This window comes from Diceros bicornis, chromosome 9 (genome assembly GCF_020826845.1).
Source record: "Diceros bicornis minor isolate mBicDic1 chromosome 9, mDicBic1.mat.cur, whole genome shotgun sequence".
Taxonomy (NCBI): domain Eukaryota; kingdom Metazoa; phylum Chordata; class Mammalia; order Perissodactyla; family Rhinocerotidae; genus Diceros; species Diceros bicornis.
In genome coordinates this window covers 13,789,452-13,813,948 of record NC_080748.1, presented here as the reverse complement: position 1 = coordinate 13,813,948, position 24,497 = coordinate 13,789,452, and the positions used below count along the sequence as shown (strand labels likewise).

Genomic DNA, 24,497 nt, shown 5'->3' with positions numbered 1-24,497 from the left:
TTTTTGTGAACCTTTAACCTCACTGGCTAGAAGTTGGAACAATTTCTATTTGGCATAAAGCAATGTATTATGATCTGTAAATTCATTAAACAGTAACTCAAGACCTCATCTTACCTTTGTAGGAAACACTCTGAAGGTACTCTGTGATTTGAGCCGGAGTAAACGAGTTTAAAATCGTTAAGAAATCCAGGTAGTCTTTCCCATAGTCACTTTGGTACGTCGTCTGCTTCTTTGTGCGCTCTTGATTCCTCATGTGGCTGTACAGCACCGAAGGGACTAGGGGAACGCAAGGGAGGGAAAGAAACAGAGGCTGTCACTGAGCAAAGAATTCCTGCCCTTATTTGTTGAACATGCCTCTGACAGTCCTGAGCCCAACCTGGAGCTTAGTCAGCAACCTAAGTGGTACTGGAAAGCGAGGCACTGTAGAATGACTCCTCCTGGGACCCGGGCTGTGCAGATCTGCTGGGACTCAGGACTATTGCTGCTGGAGTGGGAGTGGTTGGAGATGAAGGCCAGAAGGTTGAGTTTGACCGCCATTTTCAGAAAAGAATTTCTCCCTGAAGTCAACCCTTCTACAGGTCAGCATGTTAGGATGGTAGCATTCAAACCTGCTTAATAAACAAATGTTTTCATAGCAGCTTCTTTCCCCTGCATGCAATCTCCTGTGCAGACTTGGACTAACACACTAAGAGGCCTCCCTCGGGGGCTTAGCCATCTTAGGATGAGCAGTTTGGAAGAACGATGAAATCTACAGTCAGCACTCATTGTCCATTCAGACTAATGGAGACATGAGGTGCAGGCAAAATCACAATCACTTACATTTGATTCTGAATGTTGTTCATTTTAATGTGGGTTCTGATAGTCATGGAATTATCATGAAAAGAAAAAACAATGATGACATGACGTGAGAACCTAATTTCTACAACTTGCCCAATCTTTGTAAACCTTAAGGACATCTTAAATACATTTTTCAATTCCAGGTGCCCCATTTAAAGGGACCATTGGCCTGATGGAGGTGAAGGAACTTGATGCTACATCCGGAGAAGACCGTTTGTAGGGTCTGGAAATGCATTAAGTGGAGAGAAGACTTAGAAGGCATATAACAAGGTTTTCATAGAATAATAGATTTATACTAGTTAACCACTCTGGGAAGAAGTAGAACCAATGGCTAGAAGTTTAGCAAGGAAGATTCTAGCTGTTGAGAAATTTCTTTGTTTTGTTTTGTTTTGTGAGATCAGCCCTGAGCTAACACCTGCCAATCCTCCTCTTTTTTTGCTGAGGAAGACTGGCCCTGGGCTAACATCCATGCCTAGCTTCCTCCACTTTATATGGGACGCCGCCACAGCATGGCTTGACAAGCGGTGCATCGGTGTGCGCCCAGGATCCGAACCGGCAAACCCTGGGCCGCCGGAGCGGAGTGCGCGCACTTAACCGCTTGCGCCTCCGGGCCAGCCCCTGTTGAGAACTTTCTAAGAATGAAGGAGCTGCCTTGGTGGATGAGGCACTACACTGAGGGGTTTGAGCAGGGACGATATCACCCCTTGGCTAGGATGGGATAGACACTCCAAGTCTTATACATGACCTGGGGTCTAGACTAGGTAACTTCTAGGCTACCTTGTAACCCCAAGATGCTAAGCTTCTATTCTGTGATTTTTGTCTAAAGTACTACTTGATCCCAACTCCATGCCAGGAAGAAATCGCTATCTCAGACTGACTCCAAATTATCTTCTTAACCAGTAGCTTGGAAGTGGCTCGGTCATGGAACTTTTAAAAACTTTTCTGTTGAAAACAATAGGAATCAGGATCCTAAAAGAACACTCAAATAGAGTGGGTGCTAAACCTGAAGATGCTTGAAGGCTGTGCCTTGTGGATAATCTTCCAGTGGATAACTGACAAGTGTAATTTGATTCCCACTAACCTCTCTTCCGGTCATCTTATAGCAACTAAATCCTTCCTTTGATTTTATAATGGGGAGGTGTCCCCCAATCCCAATGACTGCCCCTTCCAGGCACATAATGCACTCGTTTCACGGCATCAGCAGTCAGTTCTCTTCTGAGGCTTACTCTCTCCCTGGGTTTGAGGCTGAGCACCACAGAGGCATAATTTCAATTCCATACAGGGATCACTGGCATTCTCCATGACTGTTACCAAGATCGCCTGCCAGGGCCCTACGCGTTGAGGAATCTTGGAGCAAGGACAAGATCTATGAAGTTGTTTTAAAAGCTGCAGAGGTACTTACCTAGACCCTGAGAAGCAATTGGTAGGCTTGAGTAGCATCCATATTTGAAACTAAAATCCTGAAACTCAGGAATTTTAGCTGGAACTTGGTAATTCCGTCGAAATTCAGTGTCTGCAGGTTGGGAAAGTAACTTCTTCCATTTCAGAGACATCTGAGAACTTTGCTCAATCTTTGGAGCTGGGGTCAGGGTACAAACAGAAGGCAATAATTATTCCTTATAAACTATTTCTAAATAGCATCCTATTTTTATTCTATTTTGCTTCCGGCAGTAGCTTCCAATTTATTACACTAAAACCCTCTCTTCTTGTATTAGAGGAATGGCCAATGTATTTTTTATGGATATTTCAAGCAAGAAATAATTTTCTGCTTTATCAGGCATAGGAAGTATATGCTAAAATGATTAGCAGTAGTTTCTAATGAATATCTTGTTTGTCAATAAGGAGAGCTCTTTTGTTCTGCTTGGGGGACACAGAGGCATTCCTCACTCCAGTAGGCTGCCTAGTCCCCGGGGCAGGGGTCGGTGGCAGAGTGAGAGATCTTAGATAGGGCTAGGGTTGCCATATAAAACATAGGACACCAGATAATTCTGAATTTAAGATAAACAATGGATAACTTTTTAGTGTAAGTATGTATAAGTACTCGTTATTTACCTAATATAATACACTGTAAATCATTATCCAAATTTAACTAGGCATCCTATATTTTTATTTGCTAAATCTGACAGCCATAGATGGGGCAGTGCATGTCATCTCCATTATCTGGAAAAGAACCACTCGAAGCTTATCCCTTAATGATGGAGAGTTAAGTAACATTGTCATTAGTGGACAATAGCACTATTATTTCTTTGAAATAAGTCTGCTAACAAATATTCATTAAATATATAATCATTAATATCAATGAAGCACTGACTAAACACCAGGTTCCACAAGCACTACTGGGTCACAGAGGAGAGGGTCACAGCCATCTCACTTAGAATGAGTTCACCACTAATTCTCGCTACAAAGTGTTGGTTCAGAGGCATATCATACAACACCAACTTTATTCAGGACAAAGATGTTAAAAACATGGATTTCATGGCACATTTCCAAACAGTGCCAACTACTATTGATACTAAACTCAGTTCTTGTTCCAAATTAGTTTTTCAATAGGTTTTTACAAAATAAATTCAAATGTATATTGTATATCAAACAATATGTGATGTCATCTACTGGCACCCAAGAGCGTTTTAGTATTGATTTTAAAAAATGATCTCGGTCTAGATCAGCACAGGGGGAGAAGGTTCACTACAAGCTGCCTCTTAATTTAGATGACTCAGGAAGAGAGGATGTGGGTACTCAATGGCCTTCATAATGACCTCATAAACAGCTGGAAGAGAAGACAAGGTAAGAGAGGAGGAAACACTAGGGCTCAAATTCAGGACATCGCTTAAGACATTTTGGAAACTCATCTAGTGTTGTTCCTAGTAAACACCATCTATAACTTGGTTTTTGTACATTACCAATAGCTTTATAGGAGAAAAACAAATTCCTGTTGAAATGCTTGATCATATGCCTATCCTCTCCCTTAGAGCTACCGCTCAAAAGAGAACGTTTTCAGTTCCTGTATGTGTTCTGTGCCAATGTTAAAGATAATTAAGTCATGGCTCCTACCTTAAGGCAGCCTCAAACTAATGTGATTAGAAAGATACATACAGGACAAACATACATGGAATGTGATATCTTGCAACTATAACACTTGGAACTGTGGTTCTCACATGGAGATAATACATCAGAATTACCTGGGATGTTTTTTTCCAAAAATATGCCTGCTGAACCTCATCCCAGACACGGAGAAGCTCTAGACATGGAATTCAAGCACTTATATTGTGAACGAGCTTCCCATGTGCTTAACAACCACTGATTCAGAGCTTTAAATAAGGTGCTATGGAAGCCCAGACAGAGTGTGATGAGCTCTGCTAGAGGAAGAGAAGGAAGACAAGAATTAAAAGGCAGACACAGCAAAGGGCGTGCTTTGACAGTGGGTCAACACTGAAGCAAAGGGTGCATAGTGTGTCCGTGAAACGTAGACTGGCTGGCAGGAGTGTGAGGTACACAGGGCAAGGAGGAGTAGCTGCGGGTGAAGCAGGAGAAATAAGTTAGGAACCAGGCTGTGAAGGGTCTTGAGGGCCTGGTCCACGCGCAACAGGATGGACCAGCACAGAAGTGGAGCAACTGGAGATGAAGACCCAGAAAAGACAAAAATTAGGGCTTAGACTTACTCTGAGTTCCTTTGAAGATAAAAATTAAGTCTTATTCTACATTGATCCTTAGTACTTATCATAGTAATAGACTTTATTAAATATTTACTAAATTAATGAGTGAACAGAAGAAAAAACTTAGAAACATAATTGTTAAGGATTAGCAACTAATCTGAACCACGCTCTAGTGACTGCCTGTGTGATATATGCTTAAAGTAACTCTTAGTTCTTGGTTCTTCTCAACTAACGCTTTCATTGTTTTTATAACATGTTGTCATGTTAATGAGTTCCTTTGGCATGACTAAAAAGAGAAGTTCCTGATACAAAGGGACCCAACCACCACCTGAAGTCCACATAGTGGTACTGACGTATGGACAGACAAGATAACCACGACCCAGAGCTAACCTGACCCGACGCTAACCACACCTCCAAAGCCTGGACTCCTCCCAGGGAGCCATTCCTGCTCCTTGGGAGCTCAGCTCCCACTGGTTTCTCTTCCATTAGATAATGGTGATGATATCTATACTAGAGTAGTAACAGCCCAAAGAGAGAAACTGATCCATTTAAGATTAGGTATGGCATCTGCAGAAAGGCCCAATCCAAAAGTAAATCTATAGCAAGGACTATTCAAAACCTCCAGGACCATTGACACATAATCTATAGCCAAGGAAGAACTAGTTCTGCTGTCTTTATCTGCTGTTCTAATTCATCAAAGCCAAGCTCTCCAAGCCTGAATGTGAAAACAAGCACCATTTAGTGCTTCTCATTCGTTCGCTTTAATTTAATAATGAGGATACAAAGGTAAGACATGGTCCCTGTGCTTCAGAAGCATAAAGTGTTAGAGAAACAGATAGAAAAAAAAGGTAAGTACAATATTATGTGATAAATGCTGCAAAAGAGGTAAGAAGATGATCTATAAAAACATATGGGAGAGGCCACCAACCTAAACTTGGGGGATCAGAGAAGACTTCAGGGAAAGAAATGAACTTTACATTTAGACTTCACTTATGGACAGACATAGGCTAGAAGAAGGAAGGGAGAGATGTTCCCCAAGGAGAAGCAGTGTGTGTGAAGGGCATGAGGCTGTAGGGGGCACAGTGAGTCTGGAAGACAGAAGACAGTCAGTCTCATAGTGTGGGGGCTAGCAAGGGAGAATGCTGGAATGGTGAGCAAGGACCACATTATACAGGACTCATGTCAAGGCATTTAGCTTTTATCCTGAGGACAGTGGGCAGTCAATGAAGGGTTTTAAGCTAGAAGGTGACGTCTATTTGCACATCCGGAAACTCACGATGTCTATAGTATGGACAGTGGATTAGAGGGGACAAAACTGGAAAAGGGAGTTGAATTAGAGGTCATCCAAGGGAGAGACATTGGTAGCCTGCAGGAAGGCGGTGGCTATGGGGAGGGAGGGAAGCAGATGGAGGTAAGAGATTTAGGAGGATGTCTTGACAGGTCCTGGGTATTTATCTACGCGTGGGGAAATGGTAATTTGCGCATGCTGAAAGGACAACTTTGATGGGAAGCTCACAGGCATCTTTTAAGAATGCTGACATTTCAAATGTTTTTCCATGACCCTTAATGTTTATCTGCAAGTATGGAGGTCTTTTGATTCCATTCCTATCTAGCTTCAAAAAGTGTACTTCACATATATTCTTTCCATCATTCAGCGAATATTTACAGAGCGCTCCAATATACCAGGACTAGACCATCTATATGGCACTAGATCCTGAGTGAATAAAGGCCTTTGGGGAGCTTACTGAATAGTGGAGGAAAGAGTAAAACAAAAAGAACAAAAAGCCAGCATCAGTAAACAAATGACTGCAAAATGCAAAGTGCTAGAAGAAAGCAAATGGGGTGGTGGCACGCCTCTTCAGATAAAATAGTAAGGAAGGTCTCACAGGCAAGGTGGCATGTAAGCTGGAGTCTACAGAATGACAAACTGAAACCACAGAAAGAGCTGAGGGAAGAGCATTTCAGGCAAAGGAGACAGCCTGCACTCTGGCTGAAGGTGGGAAAGAAGTTGGCATCTCAGAGGAATTGAAAAGAGGCTCATGTGGCTGAGCCTAGTGAATGAGGGGGATGGAGCAAGGAGGAATGGTGAGAAGCTAAGCAAGGGCCAGGCCAACTTTGCAGGACCTTATGGACCAAGAGAAGGAAGTGGAATTAAGATTTATTTGAAGTGCAATGGAAAGTCAGTGAAAGGAAGCAATAGAATAATATGATCCAGTTTAGATGCGTGAAATATTATCTAGCTGCCATGTAGCAACGGAATTGAAGGGACTTATAGATAATGTAGGAAGATCAGCTGCCAGGGGAAGGAGAAGGTGATGACTTGGAACCCCCATGAGACTTCTCAGTCCCCAGATATATGAAACTAGGAGTCTGAGGAGAGGTCTGGGGAAAAGATACAAATGTGGAAGTCCTCAGGATAGTTGCTTTTTAAGGAATTGTGAACTCTAATGAACTCTAATAGTTAGAGGTCATACAGAAAAAAGAAGGAGAAAGAAGGAGCCAAAGAAGTAGGGAAAACCAGGAGAGTGTGGTATCACAGAGGCTCAAAGGGAAGAGAGTTTCAAGAAAGAGCAAGCAGCCAACAACATTTAATGCTGCTAGAAGGTTGAGTAAGATGCAGATGGAAAACATCCATTGAAGGTCACTGGGGACCTTGACAAGAGCAGTTTCAATGACAGGATGGGGGCAGAGATCAAATTGGAAGGGGTTGAAAACTAAAAGGGTGAGCAGTGCTTCCCATGAAACCCAGTGGATTGTATCCGTGTATTTATGACTCCTCCCTCCCCAAACTTCATCAGAATGATAGTAGATTAGAGAGGTTAACACATTTTTGGAAGATGGAAACCAAATGGAGAGATGACAACTGAATTAGCAAAGTCCATAGAGGAAGTTGAAACTAAGTGACTACAGAAGGGCATAACAAAGAAGTGAGCTAATCCACACTGTAGAATTCTAACGGGCTCACACTCAGAGGTGACAGGTACAGTGGAAGGCAGGTAGTGAGGCTCAGGGCTGAAAACAAGAGGCCTGGGTGAAAGCTTGGATACAGAGTGGTTCAAGTTCCCTGGATCACCTACTTAACCTCACACAGTCATGTGACTATCCCTTTCTAACCAGAGGTTTATTCAACACAAAACTGAACCAAAGAAGCTCTGGAATCTGGGACACCAGGAACAGTAGGAAGTGGGTGTAGTAAGATGCTGGACTGGAAAAAAGAGGGGTTCAGTGAGAGTCTGCACAGCAAGCAGGAAGATCTCAGTGCCTTCCCCAGTCCTGCTCTCAGAATGCCAACAGTCAAGTGTTTACCTCTCTAGAAAAACTGATCTACAAATACTGGCATTTGGGAGTTTCCAAACAAAAAGAGAGCTCATCACCTAATCACCGAAGTCAAGTGCCAGCTAACAAGCCCCATCTCTGTTTGTAGTTTCCAATCAGATTTGAGTACTTCATTTGTAGGTTTTGTAGACCCTAGAGCTTAATATTTTGGACACATCCACTTTAAGAAAAAGAAGAGCCCATGGAAGTGAGATTTAAGTTTTATTACCTTCATAGTTAATCTGCCTCTGCTCCCCTTATGTGAACATAAAACCAAATTTTTGTTAAACCATTAAGTCACTCAGAGAAAACAGAGATGACACGAAAAACAGATAAAAACACTGAAAACTAAGTATAATGTAAATATCCTAAAATTTATAAGAGAATTACCGCATCTATAAAACAAGAACAGAATGCTATTTTAAAAAAATAATCAGAGAGAAGAAGGAAGAGAGCTTGGAAATTAAAAATATGACAGCTAAAATTAAAATTCAATAGAAGAGTTGGACTAAAAAGTAAAGAATTTTTCAAATAAACAGAAAAAAATACAAAGAGAAAGATACTAGCAGAGAAAAGTTAAGAAAATTGGAGGATCAATCCAACTAACAGGAGTCCCAGAAGAGAAGAGAGAAAAGAGAAGGGAGAAAAACAGGAAAAGACTATGCAGGAAACAGTTCCCAGAATTGAAGGACATCAGTCTCTAGATTGAAGGGGCCCCTGATTGTCCAATATAATTAATGACTCAAGATTTTCACTAATGCATACAATTGTTAAATTTCACAGCATCACCAGTAAAGAGAAGATCTTAAAAGTTTCTAGGGAAAAAAAAAATACAAAAGAATCGGGAATTAAAATGGCATCAGTCTTCTACAAAGAAATCCTGGATGCTAGAAGTCATTTGGAGGAATGCATTCTGAGGGAAGATGATTATCATCCTAGAATTGTATATCCAGCCAAACTATCAAACAAGTGTAAGGAAGAATAAAGGACACTTCCAGATTGGGAAGAGCACACTCAGAAAAGTTCCTCCCATGCACCCTTTCTTAAAAAGCTACTGGAAGATGTGCTTCAGCAAAATGAGGGAGGAGGAACAAGAAAGAGGAAGATGTGGACCCAGGAAATGAGATCCAGTGCAGGCAGAGGCCAAAGAAATGCCAAGAATGATGAAAAAGGAAGTCTCAGGACATGATTGGGCAGCAAAGCTATAGAGCAACAGTCTAGATTAGAGGAGAATGATGGAGGGTGTCAGAAAGAAGATCTCCAGGAAAATACTCAGACTGATAGAATGTTTGAAACTGTATTTGGAAAAAACCTTGGTAAGTGTGTGACAAAGTATTTGGAAAAAATTAGTCACAGGCAGACAGAAAACTAAGCATCTAAAAAAAGTAAATTATTAACTCTGGTTAAAAAGGAAAAGAAAAAGAAAAGAAAAAGCAAAAGGAAACTTAATCACAAAATACCACCTGGCTCAGCAGTAAATGTTTACATAATCATATTATATCATATCATCGTAATCATAATATAAACACTAGCAAGTGAATTAACCAAAATTTTGTAATATAAATATATTGAGAGGACGGATGGAGGGGGAATGAGAAAGTTATAGGATAGCCAAATTCTCAACCACCAGAGAGGAAGTCAATGATAACGTCTAAAACTGATCAATCAACAATAGCAGTACAAGCATATTACTTTAAAATGTGGAGGCTCACATAAGAAGAAACAGTTGAAAGGACTGAAATTGATTGCCACAGGGGAGTAGGACTGGGAGTGGAGATGGTGGGCTGAGGAAGGGCTCTTATTTCATTATAAGCCTTTAGGTAACTGTTTGATTTAAGTACGTGCATGCATTTGTTTAATAAAAGTAAGTTCTGATTTTTAAAAATAGTAAACAAGTAGTGAAGACTTGGAAACAGCACGTTGAACTCGACCCCTTCATCTTCACCTGGCTCTTTCGTCCTCATCCTTCAGGCCCAGGAGGCCTTTCCTGACCTCCTCCCCAGGTTTAGGCTAGATGTCCTACTGTGCGCTGCCACAGCACCCTGCATTTCCCACAACGTGCATCTTTTTATACTCGACTCTTTTTGTTTGCTAAATTGCCTTTTTGCCGTGTCTATACTGTGAGTTCCTCGAGGGAAGAGACCATATCTGCGCTCACCACATTACCAGGGAAGGAAAAGATAAACACGTTTACCTTCCGTTCTGTCCACAAAGTCTCTTCTAGTATGGGAAACAAACTGATCTGATATTGCCTTCCCAACCTCTTCCATTGAAGTAGCGATTTTCCAAGGGAAGTAGCTCTTTCCGGATGCTTTTGATCGACCTTGAGGTAGTGTCCAGAGAAAGGAGTCCTATCAACACAAACACAATTTTCAAGAAAATCCACATGGGTTCACCCAGTGAAATGAAGAATATGTATGTCTGTGTGAACATACTCTTCTGAGTCCTCTACACCCAGGGACCACTCTGCAGTTGCAGTGTATGCAGAAGCCTGTCAACAGGAGCCAGCAGTTTACCCAGCTGTAACAAGGGTCCTTTGTCATTTCTTTGACTTTCCATGTTGATGACAAGAAAATGTGACTGCAAAGTCCAAAGAGTTGTGCCTCCCACGAGAACTCTCCAGATAAGACGAGAAGAGAAGACGCATGTGAGTTCTAGCTCTGGCCACACATGCCTGAGGAGCAGAGAAAGCCGCTGCTTCCTCTCAGAGCCCCAAGTCCCGAGAGACACCCTGCGTCACATGCAGAGGCCTCAGCAGCGTCCTGTAGGACGGGAGGGCAGGCTTTCTCTCTCCTTCCCCTCCAAAGAGACTTCATGATTATAAAACTTAAAGCCTCTACCACCTCTTTCCATCTTCCCTCTCTCTCATAACCTTGCTTCCTATTTCCCTGAGAAGATGGAAGCCATCTGAAGAGAACTTCTAGAGCCCCTAGACCATCCCCAGCCAGTGCATCTGCACTCACGCTGTGATGGGAGAGGAGCCTGGGTGCTCCTAGCAGGGCCCTCCCCACCATGTAGTACACCAAAGTCCACTGCCTTTAGTCTACTCCAGCATGTCACCCCAGCAATTTTCACTTCTCTCTTGCAACTTCCATTTCTCCCTCTCTACGATGTCATTGCCATCAATATCCTTCATTTCTCCCATCTTAAAAAGAAAAGCTCTCTTCACCCTACCTCCCCTTCTAGTTACTAAGATATTTCTCAGTTTCCCTTTACACTGTAATCCCCTTAAAATAGTTATATATACTCACTGTTCCAAATTTGTCTTTTAAGTCTCTTTTAATCTTTACTTTCCTTCTCCACGCCCTTCTTTCTCCTATAATTTCTCTACTGAAGAAACCAAGCCATTTGATGTGTAGAGGTTCCCATAGTCTGGATTTTGTTGATTGCATACTCATTGTGAAAATTAACAAGTTCCTCTGTACCCTGTATTTCCTGCAATTGGCAGCTAGATCCAGAGACTGATTTAAACTCAGGTTAGATCCTGTTGACAAGACTATAAGTGGTATCTGGCAAGACCGTAGGAGGATATAATGTATAGTTGTTTCTCTCCATGTGATGTTAGCAGCTGCTGATGCTCAATGCCTAGATTAATAGATGCAGAGGGGTAATATTCCAATTCTATCACTTCCTTTTAATTTCATTTATTAGTTAGAATATCTCTATACAGAGACATTTCCCCTTATCTACCATGTGGTTTGCCATACAGAAAAGGCAGGGCAAAAAACTTGATCTTTTACGTTTATAAGTTTTTAAGATAATGAATTGGTTTCCTATCATCCTCTGAAAGTGTCTCAATTTTTTTAACAGAATTTGCAGATTTAAGCATATTTGATGTGTTTCAATCCATTGCATATATCGTCCTTATTGAAGCTCAAATTATCTTATCTTTGGTCAGTGGGAACTTCTTTAATTTTGACATGACTCTAGTAGTTTTTGATAGTTTTTTTGCTATCTGGCATGACAAGATGTTCCAGACTCATCTTGTACATTTCCTGCCCCAGATCTAGAATCAGCCATTTCTCCAGGAAGCCCTCCACCTCACTCTAATCAGGCATTCCTCCCTGCAGTTCCACCAAAACTGCTCTTGTTAGGGTCAGCAATGAATTCCATTCTACTGGATCCAATGGCCAAGTCTCTAGCCTCCCCTTACTTGAGCTGCCAGCAGCATTTCACACAGTGATCAGTCCTTCTTACTTCACTTTCTTCACTTGGCTTCTTTCTAGTACAACACATACTCTTGGGTTTTCTCCTTCATAACTCTGCCCCATCTCAGTCTCTTTCGCTGCTCCTTCCATGCTCCACCATCCTTGACCTCTTAATGATGAAGTGCTCCAAGGTTTGATCCTCAAACCTCTTCTATTTTCTAGCTTGTTGATCTCATCCAGTCTCATTTTATTTCAACCATATGAGATGACTCCCAAATTTATCTTCAGCTTAGACCTCTCCCCTCAAGTTAGATCCATATATCCAACTGGCTTCTTAAGATCTCCTATTGAAAGTTTACTTAAGACACCTCAAACGTCACATGCCCACAGAGCTGAACTCTTGAGTGTCCTCCTAAGTCTAGAGTATTCCACATTTCAGTTAATGGCCACTCTATCCTTCCAACTGTTTAGACCTAAATCCCTGGAGTCATCCTTGGTCCATCTCTTTGCTTCACATCCCACATTCTATGCATCAGGAAACCTTATTTACCTACAAAATATACTCGGAGTCTGACCACTTCTTCCAATCACTGCTAACACCCTAGTCTAACACTAAAGCCATCATCATTTATCTCCTAGATTACTGCAATAGCCTCCTATCTAGTATCTCTGCTTCCACCGTTACTCTCTTACAGTCTACTCGCAGCCAGGGTGATCCTGTTAAAACATGATCATGTTATTCCTCTTCTCAAAAGCCTGCAACGGCTCCTCATTTCTTTTGTAGTAAAAGTCAGAGTTCTTGCAACGGCCTACAAGGCCCTACATGATTTACTCCCCCCACCTCAGCACACGTCTATCCCTCACCCCTCACAACCCCCACAATCTCTATCTTTTCTGTCCTCTCCTCTTCCCACATTCTTCTTCACTCATCCCACTCCAGACACCAGGACTTCCTTGCAATTTCTTAGATGTCAGACATGCTCCTGCCTCAAGGCTTTGCCTCGAAAGGGTGAGAAGTTCTCAACCCAGATATCAGCATGGCTTTCTCTCTCGCTGCCTTCAGGTCTTAGTTTGAATGTCACCATCTAAATGACACCTCCCCAAACCATCACAGGTAAAATTGCAAACCCTTTCCTCATCCACTCCATTCTGAATTCCCCTTACCCCAATCAATTTTTTCCATAGAACTATCACTTTCTAACCTTTTGTGGCACATTACAGTTCGCCTGTGCATTATATTTATCATCAATTGTCTGTCTTCTCCTACTAAAACGTAAGCTCTACAAAGACAGGGTTTTTTTTTTTTCCTGTTTTGTTCACCGCTACATCCCCAGACCCAGAAGAGTGCCCGGCATGTAGTAGCCACTCAATAAATGTTGGCTGTTTAAATGAGTGAATAAAAGGTAGTACATGTAACCATCCACTGCCTAAAGGGTTTGTGTGCGTGCACACACACACACACACACACCCCACCCCCAGTCACTGCTAAGCCCAGGTAAATGGTTTTTTCCAATACCCTGAGCAGGAATTGCCCTCACCAGTGACCTCTGGTGGGACACCCCATAGATAGCAGAGATATTTGACCTGGTGATGGATCTCTCTTTCTTGTATCTGTTTCCCAAGCATCTAAGGTACATCTTTCAGGTTTTCCTCTATGGCTGCTCCTTGGTTCCCATTTAAGGCTCTTTCCTCACCTTGCACCTCAAACCTGGGGATTCCCCAGGGCTTCTTCAGAGGCACATATCTTTACCATCTACATGCTCTTCCTGGCAGTGGTGGTTACTCTAAGGTGTCACCTGCCTCCGTATACACACAAGCCCTGCCAGCAAAAGGAGCCATCCAACAGAGTCAGCTGGAGGGTCTCGTGATCATGGGTCAAGTCCTGACCTGCCTCCAGCCTGTTTTCCCCCCTGGCTGCCCACACCTTGATGCATTACAACTGCTGCAGACATCAGCCCTCGTCTTCCACCACCCTTTCCTCGAAGGAGGCCCAAACCACCAGTCTGCATTTTAACTCCCAGGGCTATACTCCTCCTCTGTTCCTTAGTGGCAGATCCTCTCTGTTAGCAGAGAAGGAGACTTGCTATTCTCATCCTAGTCCAGGCCCTGAGCCACAGTCAAACTATTTAACAGAAAACAAGATAAATGGCAGATAGAAAGGCCTCAGGAGAGTAAACAATGCAGCATACCCTCAACTCGGGTTGATGCAAAGGGCATTCGTGCGCTAGCAGGGTCTGCAGTCTGGGGGCACTCATTGGTTGAGAGTGCAGAGGGCAGTCTGCCACACTAGCTCTCATTGGCTGAGAGTGCATAGGACACCCTACCACACTGGCTTTCATTGGCTGGGAGCCTTCAATAACACTTACAGGGAAAATAAATGCTGTGTGTGTATATGTATATATATGTATACATATACAATATAATATTGTAACTGACTATTTTACATTAATTTTAAAATCTTAAGGAAAATATTTAAGAGGTAAGTAGACTATAATAAAGGAGTGCCACGAAGAACCAAGGTAAATGGGGTATGTGTGTATGTTCTAATGACCCCCAAGTCTCCACCTACAGCTCACCTCTTCCACATGAGTTCTAGGTCTGTATATCCAAGTGCCTGTTGAACACATTCTCAGCCAACATGTTTTCAACTGAACTTACATTTCCCCCACGCCCTTCCCCACCAAACTTGGTCCTTCTCCATCTTTCAGCTTAGTAAACAGCATCAGCATACAGCCAGCCGTCCAAGTCAAAAACAGGAACATCATCCTTCATTTTTTTCTCTTCCTTGTCTTTCAGTCATCAAATCCTGTCCATTCTACCACCTTATTTTCTATTGAATGCATCCAGGTGGCTCCATCCCAGGTGGCACCACTCCAGGTGGCGTCCAAGGAAATGAAACCCTTTACTACAATTGGGTATTGCCTTTTATGATGGGATAAGGGTATACAGTGCCAAGAAAATAGAGGGAGGTCAGTTATTTCCATCCAGAGGAGAAGGAAATCAGAGATGGCTCTCTTTAAGCTGAGCTTTGAAGAATCTATGAGTTTCCTTGGTATACAGGAGAAGGGCATTCTAGATAAAAGTCAACAAAATGATAAAAGGTCTGGTGGTTTGAGAATGCATAGTATCAAACACAAATACTTGTGTGTGACTGTTCATAGCAGCATTATTCATAATAGGCAAAGGTGAAAACAACCCGAATGTCCATCAATGGGTAAATGGATAAACAAATTGTGGTATATACACAAAATAGACTATTATTCAACAATAAAAAGGAATGAAGTACTGATAGATGCTACAATGTGGATGAAAACATTATGCTAAGGGAAAGAAGCCAGAAACAAAAGGTCACACATTGTATGATTTCACATATAAAATATTCAGAATAGGTCATCCACAGAGATAGAAATCAGATTGGTAGTTGCCAGAGGCTAAGGAAGAGGGAAACAGGGAGTAATTTCTTAATGGATATGGGGTTTCCATTTGGGATGTTGGAAATATTTGGGAATGAGATAGAGCTGGTGGTCGTAGAACATTATGAATGTACTAATTGAAGTGAATTTTTCACGTTAAAGTGGTTAATTTTATGCTGTGCGAATTTCACTTCAAGTTTTAAAAATCTTTAAAAGAATTTAGGGAATAAGGGAGAGGTAGTTAGAAATAAATGGGAGAAGATGGGCAAAAAAATAGTCTAAGAAAGATCATAACTGTAGATGATGAAGGATCTTTGGCACATATTCAAACTCTCCTTCTTATGGATTATTGATACAGTACTAAGTTTAACAGATAAGCAGATATTATCTTACTTGCATGGGGTGAGATTGGTGGCTCCCGACTCCTCTTGAAGTCCCAGTTTTGATCAAATCTTCTTCGGAACATGATTTCCAAACATACTCATCATTGTACTGTGTCTGATTGGGAATAGGATCACTAAGTGAATATGTATATCCTAATCTTCTGATACTTTTTTGACTACAAGAAAAGATGGTGGAAATTAGAGTAAGGGATTAAATACCCAAATCTCACAACAATACACGTCAAATAATTTTACTCGTTACATTCTTTTAAAGATTGGCTGGCTTAAGACGTGATGCCAGAAATAACTTAATTTCCAGATTTCCCTGAAAAGAAACAATCCTGTATCTTAGGATGGCTCTTAGCAAAAGTATGGGAGACCTAAAATGAAATTCAAAGAATAACAATCTGGAATTCATTGATTTTTTAAATTCATTTGTTTAAAGAGCTGAGTACTGTCCTATATAAACAGTACTTCAATGTAACCAAACAGTCTGTGAAGAAAAGTTTCTCTCTACAGAAGTAAAGAAAGAATTAGGATAGCACTGGTTTGCAAATCCCTGATGAAATAATGCATCGAGGCAATGATCAGCAGTTTCCATGCACAGCTCAAAAAAAGGGACCACCAGATACTATGTGCTCTGGATGGACATACACAACACCACCTATTAAATATTTTTGCCAAAATACCTGAATGTGATGAAGTCTTTAGAATATCAGATTACAGGAAATACATGAAAAGAGGAATATTTTAAATGACATAATGGGGATGAAATCAGATCAATGACTGTTTCTTCAACAAAGAAATTCTCAGAAAAAAAAAAAAGAGGGGAAGTAAGAGACATAGTAACCAAATGCAATGGGCAGAACTTATTTGGATTCAATTTTGAACCAACTGGTGTTTTTTTTTTTTTTTGGTTATTAGACAGCTGGGGAAACTTCATTGCTGATTGGCCATATTCGATACTAAGGAATTTTTCTTTCAGGTAAGATAATGGTATTGTTATGTATTTTTAAAGAGTCTTTATCTTTTAGAGATAAATAAAAAATAGTTAGAATTGAAGTGATACATAATGCCTGAAATTTGCTTCAACATTATTCAGTGGGAAGGCTGGGTGGAGGGTATACATAAAAAGCATCCACCTGTTGTTGATTATTGAAGTTGAGTGATACCTGGAGATTCATTGTATATTCCTTTGTGTAGATATAAAATATTTCATACTGACGCTTTTTTAAAAAGAGGGCTGGGTTAGATGCTGGTTATGTCTGTAAGAAACCAAACATCTGGATCCATCTGAATGATGGACTATTTTACTTTTCATTCAGATGTGTAGGGTCAGGTGGGACTGTAGTCCTAAATCAAACTAAAGCAATCAAAGGTACATGAAGATTTGCCAAAGGGAATAAAGCACAAAGAACTTTAAAGGAATAGATTTTCTGATCTCCATTTCTCAATGCACTCTTTCCTGACATGTACCTGCCTGAGAACAAACCTGCAGACCTGCTCATCCTTTCTTTCCACAGCCCTTTCTCCCCTCCCCACTTCACCGCAGGATCTTCCTAAGGTGCAGCACACCTCAGAGTGTAAGCCTCCAACCGTGAGAGGGGTGCCCAGTGCAGGGAAACTTGGTCATAGTGATTTCGGGGAAGCCGCCTTGTAATTCAAACTCCACACACTTGCCGAGGGCATCTCATGTGTATTCCAGAGAGGGAAGGGTGGTGCCATAACCAGGGCATTATGGCCTGTACGGAGATGTTCTGAATTTAGCTACAATGCAGAGTGGCATGGCAGAGAGTAAGGTCCAGTTTTCCATCCCCTAACAATTATAAAATGTTCACCCCTCTTTAGGGAAAAGCTTCTGAGAGGAGAGCAGAGAATACAGAAAGCTTAAAATGGCTCTTTCCCCCACATATTTAAAGGTAAGCATCTTCTCAGCTTTTTTTAATCCCTAAGAGATGTCATTAGCTGCAAAGCAAAGCATCTCTGAGTAGATGAAGCAGTACATGGTGGCAATGCTGATTCTTTTAAATACAACTGGGATCCTATCTGAAACTACCAAATTTTTAAAGATTCACTGGATAAAACTGGTACATAAAAATCTCGTGATTTTTTGTCAGATTTTGTATTCATCATTCAATAAGGTATTTAAATCTTGTTTTTTAGCCCAATCATATTATGAAATATTTACTCCAATACAGCTAGTCCTCATTTTATTTTATGTTGTAAAATATTAACAACACATGAATGTGTATGCCAGCTTGCCAGACCAATTAATTTTCTTCATATATAACTTTCTCTTTCATTAAATGCATAGCAAATGCTTTATTTGGTGTCTAAAGAGAACAATGAAATTGTTTCTGATTATTATACATGATTATTATTTAGTTATTCCCAAAAGTTAAGCACCAGAGTTCTACACACATGAGAATATATTTAACCACAGTACATCATATTTTTTTAATCCTACTCCTCACTTCACAGAGAACTTATACATTTAGCTACACATTTCATTGCATTATTTTCATTACTTAGATATAATTAGTCATATTAGACCTGAATCTTTTTATACTTCCCTGTCTACTTTTAATAATCTTCTCTAAAATATGCATTCCATAATTTATCAAGAGTTTTCATAATATTCCTCAAAACATATATTAACATCTATTTGAACTGGAAGTGCAGTCAGATTTTATTTTGACAGGAAGTAAACCTAATTTTGCTTGTTGGTTTGACAAGGACTGATTTTACCCAGTAGGTAAACACGGTATAAATTGTATGCGTTAAATTTTCAGCTCTAAGATTTTGATAAAAATATATTTAAAGTATGTGATGGTAAAAGCCTTTTATCAAAAAAAAAAAGATTGCATTGGAAAACATTTATTGAAATTAATGTTCCTATTTTTTAAGTTATTTTTGAGTATATAATATCAAACAAGTTTCCTCCAAGTGAAAGAGTAACTGACGTAGTAATAGTCATTTGTTAAGACGTGCCTTTTCAGTATACTTCTCAGAAAATGAGATAGCGAATAGCTCAATAACTGGACGACAAATCATGTAATTATTTGCTTTCAATAAAATTGAAGGAGTACCCAACCAAGTTGTCAGCCAATCAATCATTAAAAATCACCTTGTGATTTTTGGCATATAACTCAGAAAGAGTTCAGAGTACCAAATGACAATGAGACACTAAAACTCCTTTCAGTCACGTCTGCTTATTTATGTGAACAAGGTTTCTCAACACTATGTCTATAAATTGTACAAAAAAAAAGAAGAAGAAGAAAAAGAAGCAGAAAAAATTGATACTGAATGTGGTCTCATTTCAAAAATAATACACTCAGAACTGGATACATAAACTCATTGGAAACAAAACAGCCCCATTTATCTCATTAAGATGCAGTTCCAAAAAATTTACTTTTTGTATTTAGTAATTATTAATATTTGTAACGTGTTTATTGCTTTGAGCAATTGTGTACTAAAAACAATTGTAATAACTCAATACTTAGGGTCACATAACATGTTTAAAAATTAATTTCAATTAATATACTAAATTAGTTGCAAAGAAGTATAATGGAGTGATCAATAAACTGCTTTCGAACACAAAATATATTACAGCAGGGTAAAATTCTACGGAGGAAGTGGAACAGGAATAAGAGTTCAAGACAGAAAAGGAATGAAATCAATTGTCTATTAAGGAAGAGCTTGTGTCTGTATTTTTTAAAGGATCATAGTGTGCGTCAATCTGCTAAGGTGTTTAGATTACCCATTGATCATATTCAAAGGAATGACTTAACTGTTTTATTTTAAAATGTCGATATTTAGAATGCACTGGAAGTTTTATCTTTTGCAACTACTTAAATTTACAATGAAAACTTTTCTGTGAACTTAAAAAATATGTGAATTTGAAGACCACTGACCTAGATTCTGTTAGTGCCCATTTGTTTTTGGCTTTCATCCCAAATGTTTCTTCTCCAGACAACTGTTACTGTCTGGGAAGCTGGCATAGTCATTACCATCAGATGATAAATCTCCCAGTTAAGGACATAACGTGACTCAGCGGGATAGCCAATAACGCGGAAACCAGGAGGCCTGCAGCCCTGCACTTTTTGGGAGTCTGTTATATGTTGTGCTGGGGGAAAACGAATGAAAATTTTTTTGAGTAATTTCTTTGTGCTAGTCACTGAACTAGTCTTTCATTCTGTCCTCAGAACAACCACCAACCATAAAACTGAGCCACAGATGGCTTGTCACTTGCCTAAGGTAGCAAAGACAATAAGGGTTAGAGTGGGGAGCTGAGGTTAGAACCCATTTCTGCCTGACTCCACAGCCACAGTCTTGCCAATACACCATTTGACTTCTCAACAATTTGAACTTTTCAGGTGAAAAGATCCTCTTTACTGGGAACAATTTACAGGGTAAACACAGGTAAGTGAAGGTTCTCCATGCTGAGCTTAGAGAGGCAGCTGGGGGATAGAAATGCTCACTCCCCTCTGTTCAGGTGGAATTGGAGGGAAAGCTGCAAGCCAACACTGCTTTAGGAAGCCACAACTGGAGGAGTGAAGGGAATGGGAAAGGTGTGGCCTTCTTCAGCTTACAGACGAGTGTTGACGACAGAAGTGCTAATGACTCTTCATCCCTCCCTTCCTTCAGTTGTCACTGCCTACTATAGATCAGGTAATGGATTCAATTCATACTTAGTGTCTAGGTAGGACAATTCTAGGGAACCTATATACTGGCTCTGTTGTAAACCATGATACACAGTGACTTTATAAAGGATCCATGTGTCAGTTTTCTTAGATTTCCTGCAGGAGGTTTGGACACTGTTTGAAGAGGGGATCCTCTCTGATGCCTGGAGGAGACCTGTGCATGCAATGGGTCCTACCTCAGTGCATTTCCATAAGCCTTCTCTGATTACTCTATTTGTTTTGAATTCTGAATAGTAGAAGACAAGTGAACAACTGAAAGTGTGTCTATCAGTCTGACTCCAGTGGGGAGGTACCGGATTAAAGCAGGCGCCACTCCTGTCTTAGGTGTAAATGCAGTCTTCATCGTGGTCGCGTAGGAATCCCAGCTGGTGTCGCCTGCTGGAAGTACGATAAGGCAGTTTTAAATGTGTCGAACTAGCATATTTTGATCAAATGTTGCTTTAATAATTAAACAATTTTGTAAGAGAAAAACATTCTGGATAGTAATTTAAAGTTTAAAGGAATAAAGGCCCACTTGTAGCCTCTACTAAGAGGGGAAACTCAATTTAATTATCTGAGTTTCCTCCTAAATAAAAATATGTGTATCATTTTTCTTGAGAAGTCATACGTGCTATGTTAAAGAGTTCCAGCGATACATAAAAATATAAAACAGAAAGTTTACTTGACATTCTGTCATCTTAAGAGGCTCACTATTACTGTTTCAGTGACCGACTTTTCATGCATCATACGAGCCCTGTAAACACATGAAACGATTTTACACGAAGGGGCTCCCAGGTTACACGTCAGGTTTTACCCTGGACACTTTCTCCTTGCTTCTTCCTCTCCCTGCACTTTATCACCCTCCTCCCCATCCCTCCTTCCAGGTAGCCTATGTTAACAATATGCCTGTTTCTTTCCAGACTTTTATACCTGCTGATATAAGCAGATACAGATTTATATACACAGATATAAATACATTGACATATTGGGTTTTAGTTCTTGCCATTTTGTTTTACAAAAATGGGCTCATATCATACAAAGTGTCCTTTTCTTCTATCTGTCATTTAACAGAGTCGTCTGGGAACCCCCTCCCACTCATCTGGTGTAGCTCTAATTCATTCTTTGTAGTAAGCACAAGATTCTGCGGTGTGGATGGTATTTCAAGCTATGCGAGCAGGTGAGATCAACAAGGGAGGGAGCGTAGTTAGAGGAGGTGAAGTCCAAAGGCTGAAGCCTGGGGCATGCCAATGCCAAGAGCCTGGGGCGATGAGGAGGACCAGGGAAGGAGGCTGAGAAGAGCCGTCAAGTGAGGTAAGAGGAAACCAGGAGCGTGTGTGTCCCGAAAGCCAGAGCAAGACAGTGTTTCCAGGAGGAGGGAGGGGTCGCCTACCGTGATGCTGCTGGCAGGTCAGGAGGATGAGGACCGAGAGCGAACCGTTAGGCAGACACTCCAACAACGGAATTTATCTGTCCCAACCTCCCACTGTCCACAAAGTACCACCAAATTTCTTGGGAATAAATATTTTAAATTTAATTCAGTCATTCTCTCATTCTTCGTATCTGTTGCTTTTTATATTTCACTAGAACCTGGGTTGAAACGTTCCCTCTAATGTTTGAATAAACTGCTGGGTCCATCACCTCCCCTCTAGAATGCTGTAGCCACCTCATGGCCTGGGTTTGTTCCTACTCATACATCCTAAATACAATTGCTGTGAAGTAGCTTTCTCAAATACAGCTTCAATTTCCAAAGACCCTTAAGATCTCCATGCCACTGCCCAGCATATAGGGCCTGACCACATATTTTGTTTTTGCCATCTGTGTACTGCTTACTGCTCATCCCCCCATCTCTCCCAACCCGGTCTTGTTTTTGGTTTAACAGGCCCTTCAATCCCGCCAGGCAGTTGGATCTGCTCATCTGTGACATTTACCCATTGCCTTCACACTTGTTGAGTTTCGCCTCCACCTAGAGGCTTCCCCAGTCTAACCAAAGCCTCAGCCCCTGCACGTCACACTCTGTCCTCTGCTTACACTGACTCTTGGTGTCCACACTCTGATCCTGCTCCATGAGAAATGACATTAGCCTTGATTCTCCTGCTTAGTGAGAATCACTTTATGCTTTAAAGCATTTTATTCCAATGGTAGAATTAAATGTCCTTTGTTAAGAGAATTTCAAGCATGGACAAGTAAGTGGGAAGAAATTGTGAGACAGTGCTGCTCTTAAAAGAAGCATTCATTTAACCTGATTTAACCTCTGAGTTTGACTCTTGGAAGCATCAGGAAGGATCCTCTGCGCAGAGACCACACATCACTTCACCCTCTCTTTCCTAAGGCAAACAACACTAACCTAGGCCAGATCACTTTCCTTTTAGGCCCAGATATGCCTCAAAAATCCTGGCAAAACAGCGCTCCAGGCAGCATCTCCCAATCAATCATGTGGGTGACCAAGACGCACCTCTGGGTGTCCCTGTCTGAGGTCCTTCCCCGTCTGAAGACAGGCTGGGGCTGGCAGTTGGCAGCCTTCTATTGCTGAGAGCCTATTCCAGAAGGCGGCAGGTGCAGGAGGGGGATGCCTGGCTGCTTCTAGGGCCCGAGACCAAGTAGACCTCCCTCTCTGTAAGTCTAACTCACACGGATGATAAAATGATTAGATGCACACTCGATTTCCAGTACATCTTCCTTTAATTTAATCTTTAATGGTTTTTCTTACAACTCTTTTGATAGTTCTGTATTTCTATGCTTTTTACTTCCATTGACACAGCTTCTGAAAATAAAATGTTATTAGAATTAATCCTCTTCATTAACACAAATATTAATTTTAAAATTTATAATACTAATATTCTAAAACTCTGCTTCCAGTGTGTGCCACTGCTTTCTTTTGCCTTTATTCTTGGTAAGTAAGTATCTCAGTGTCTTTCTCCGTAACTCCATGATCATCTCTCCTGTGATTCTCTCTTCCTGTTTCTCCCTTCTCTCATTCTCTGTTCACTCTACAAACAAGCCTGAACCCCACCCCCGCCATGGACCAAGTCCCGTGCTAGGCAGTGGGGCATAGAGACCCTGTCCTGGCCTTGGAACTCACAGGCAAGAGAACGAGCTAACAAATATCCAATGAGCACAAGTTTATAAATGGGCTGATGTCCTGTGTGTCACAGGAAGACCGAGGAGGGTGTGATTCTCTCAGCTTAGATGAGAAGAGAGGCAGCAAGGGAGGGTCCAGGAGGGACTTCATAGAATAGCTGGCACATGAGCTGGGACTTAATTTAGAAGGACTTTGACAGGGAAACACAGGAGGACATGGAGGGAAGCATTTTACTGAGGATGTAGCATGAGATATGAAAGTCTGAGACACGACAAGTGGCCCAGTGCTAGCGAAGGGAGGGAGAAACGGCTGACGACAGGTCAGCGAGGGCTTGTTTGCTGTGCAACATCCTTGAGCTTTATTCTGCTAACCTTGGTGACCCCCTGGAGGTGTTCACAACTACGAAAGTTTATTGTAAAATTTAAAAAATATTATAAAATCGTAACTAACGTGTATATTATATCACAATTCTACAAAGTCTTTTCACATACGTTATCTCATTTTATTCTCATAATAATCTGATAGATAAGGCAGGTATTAACAGTACTTAATAAATCTAACTTCACCTTGTTGTTGTGAGGATTAAAGAAGATGATAGATTTAAAGCATTTATAGTAAACTGAAGGGGGCTCCAAAATGTCCGTAGACATAAAAGTGCCAGTGGCTCTCTACTCTTTTTATGAACGTCCATATCTTAATTCAACCTGTGAATGGTATCTTATTTGGAAAAAGGGTCTTTGCAGATGCAATTAAGGATCTTGAGATGAGGAGATCATCCTGGATTATCCGGTGGGCCCTAAATGCAATGTTAATGTCCTTATAAGAGATTAGAGGCAGAGGGAGATTGAACACAGAAGAGGAGAAGGTGATGTGCCCGTGGAGGCGGAGACTAGAGTGATGAGGCCACAAGTCAACAATGATGTCAGCTACCAGAAGCTGGAAGAGGCAAGGAAGGACTCTCCCCTAGAGCCACCAGAGGGAGTGCCG

At 41.0% G+C, this 24,497-nt stretch overlaps 1 protein-coding gene across 1 annotated transcript in view; it reads right to left on the bottom strand.

The window, feature by feature from the left end:
- The window catches only part of TEX26 (testis expressed 26), a 31,401-nt gene that overhangs the window by 5,156 nt on the left and 1,748 nt on the right, over positions 1-24,497 (bottom strand). The window contains exons 2-6 of the mRNA XM_058547678.1: positions 20,746-20,830; positions 15,760-15,925; positions 10,000-10,156; positions 2,240-2,416; positions 115-276 (exon numbers count right to left, since the gene is read on the bottom strand). Coding sequence (XP_058403661.1) covers positions 115-276; positions 2,240-2,416; positions 10,000-10,156; positions 15,760-15,925; positions 20,746-20,830 — 747 coding nt within the window. The remainder of the gene's footprint in view (positions 1-114; positions 277-2,239; positions 2,417-9,999; positions 10,157-15,759; positions 15,926-20,745; positions 20,831-24,497) is intronic.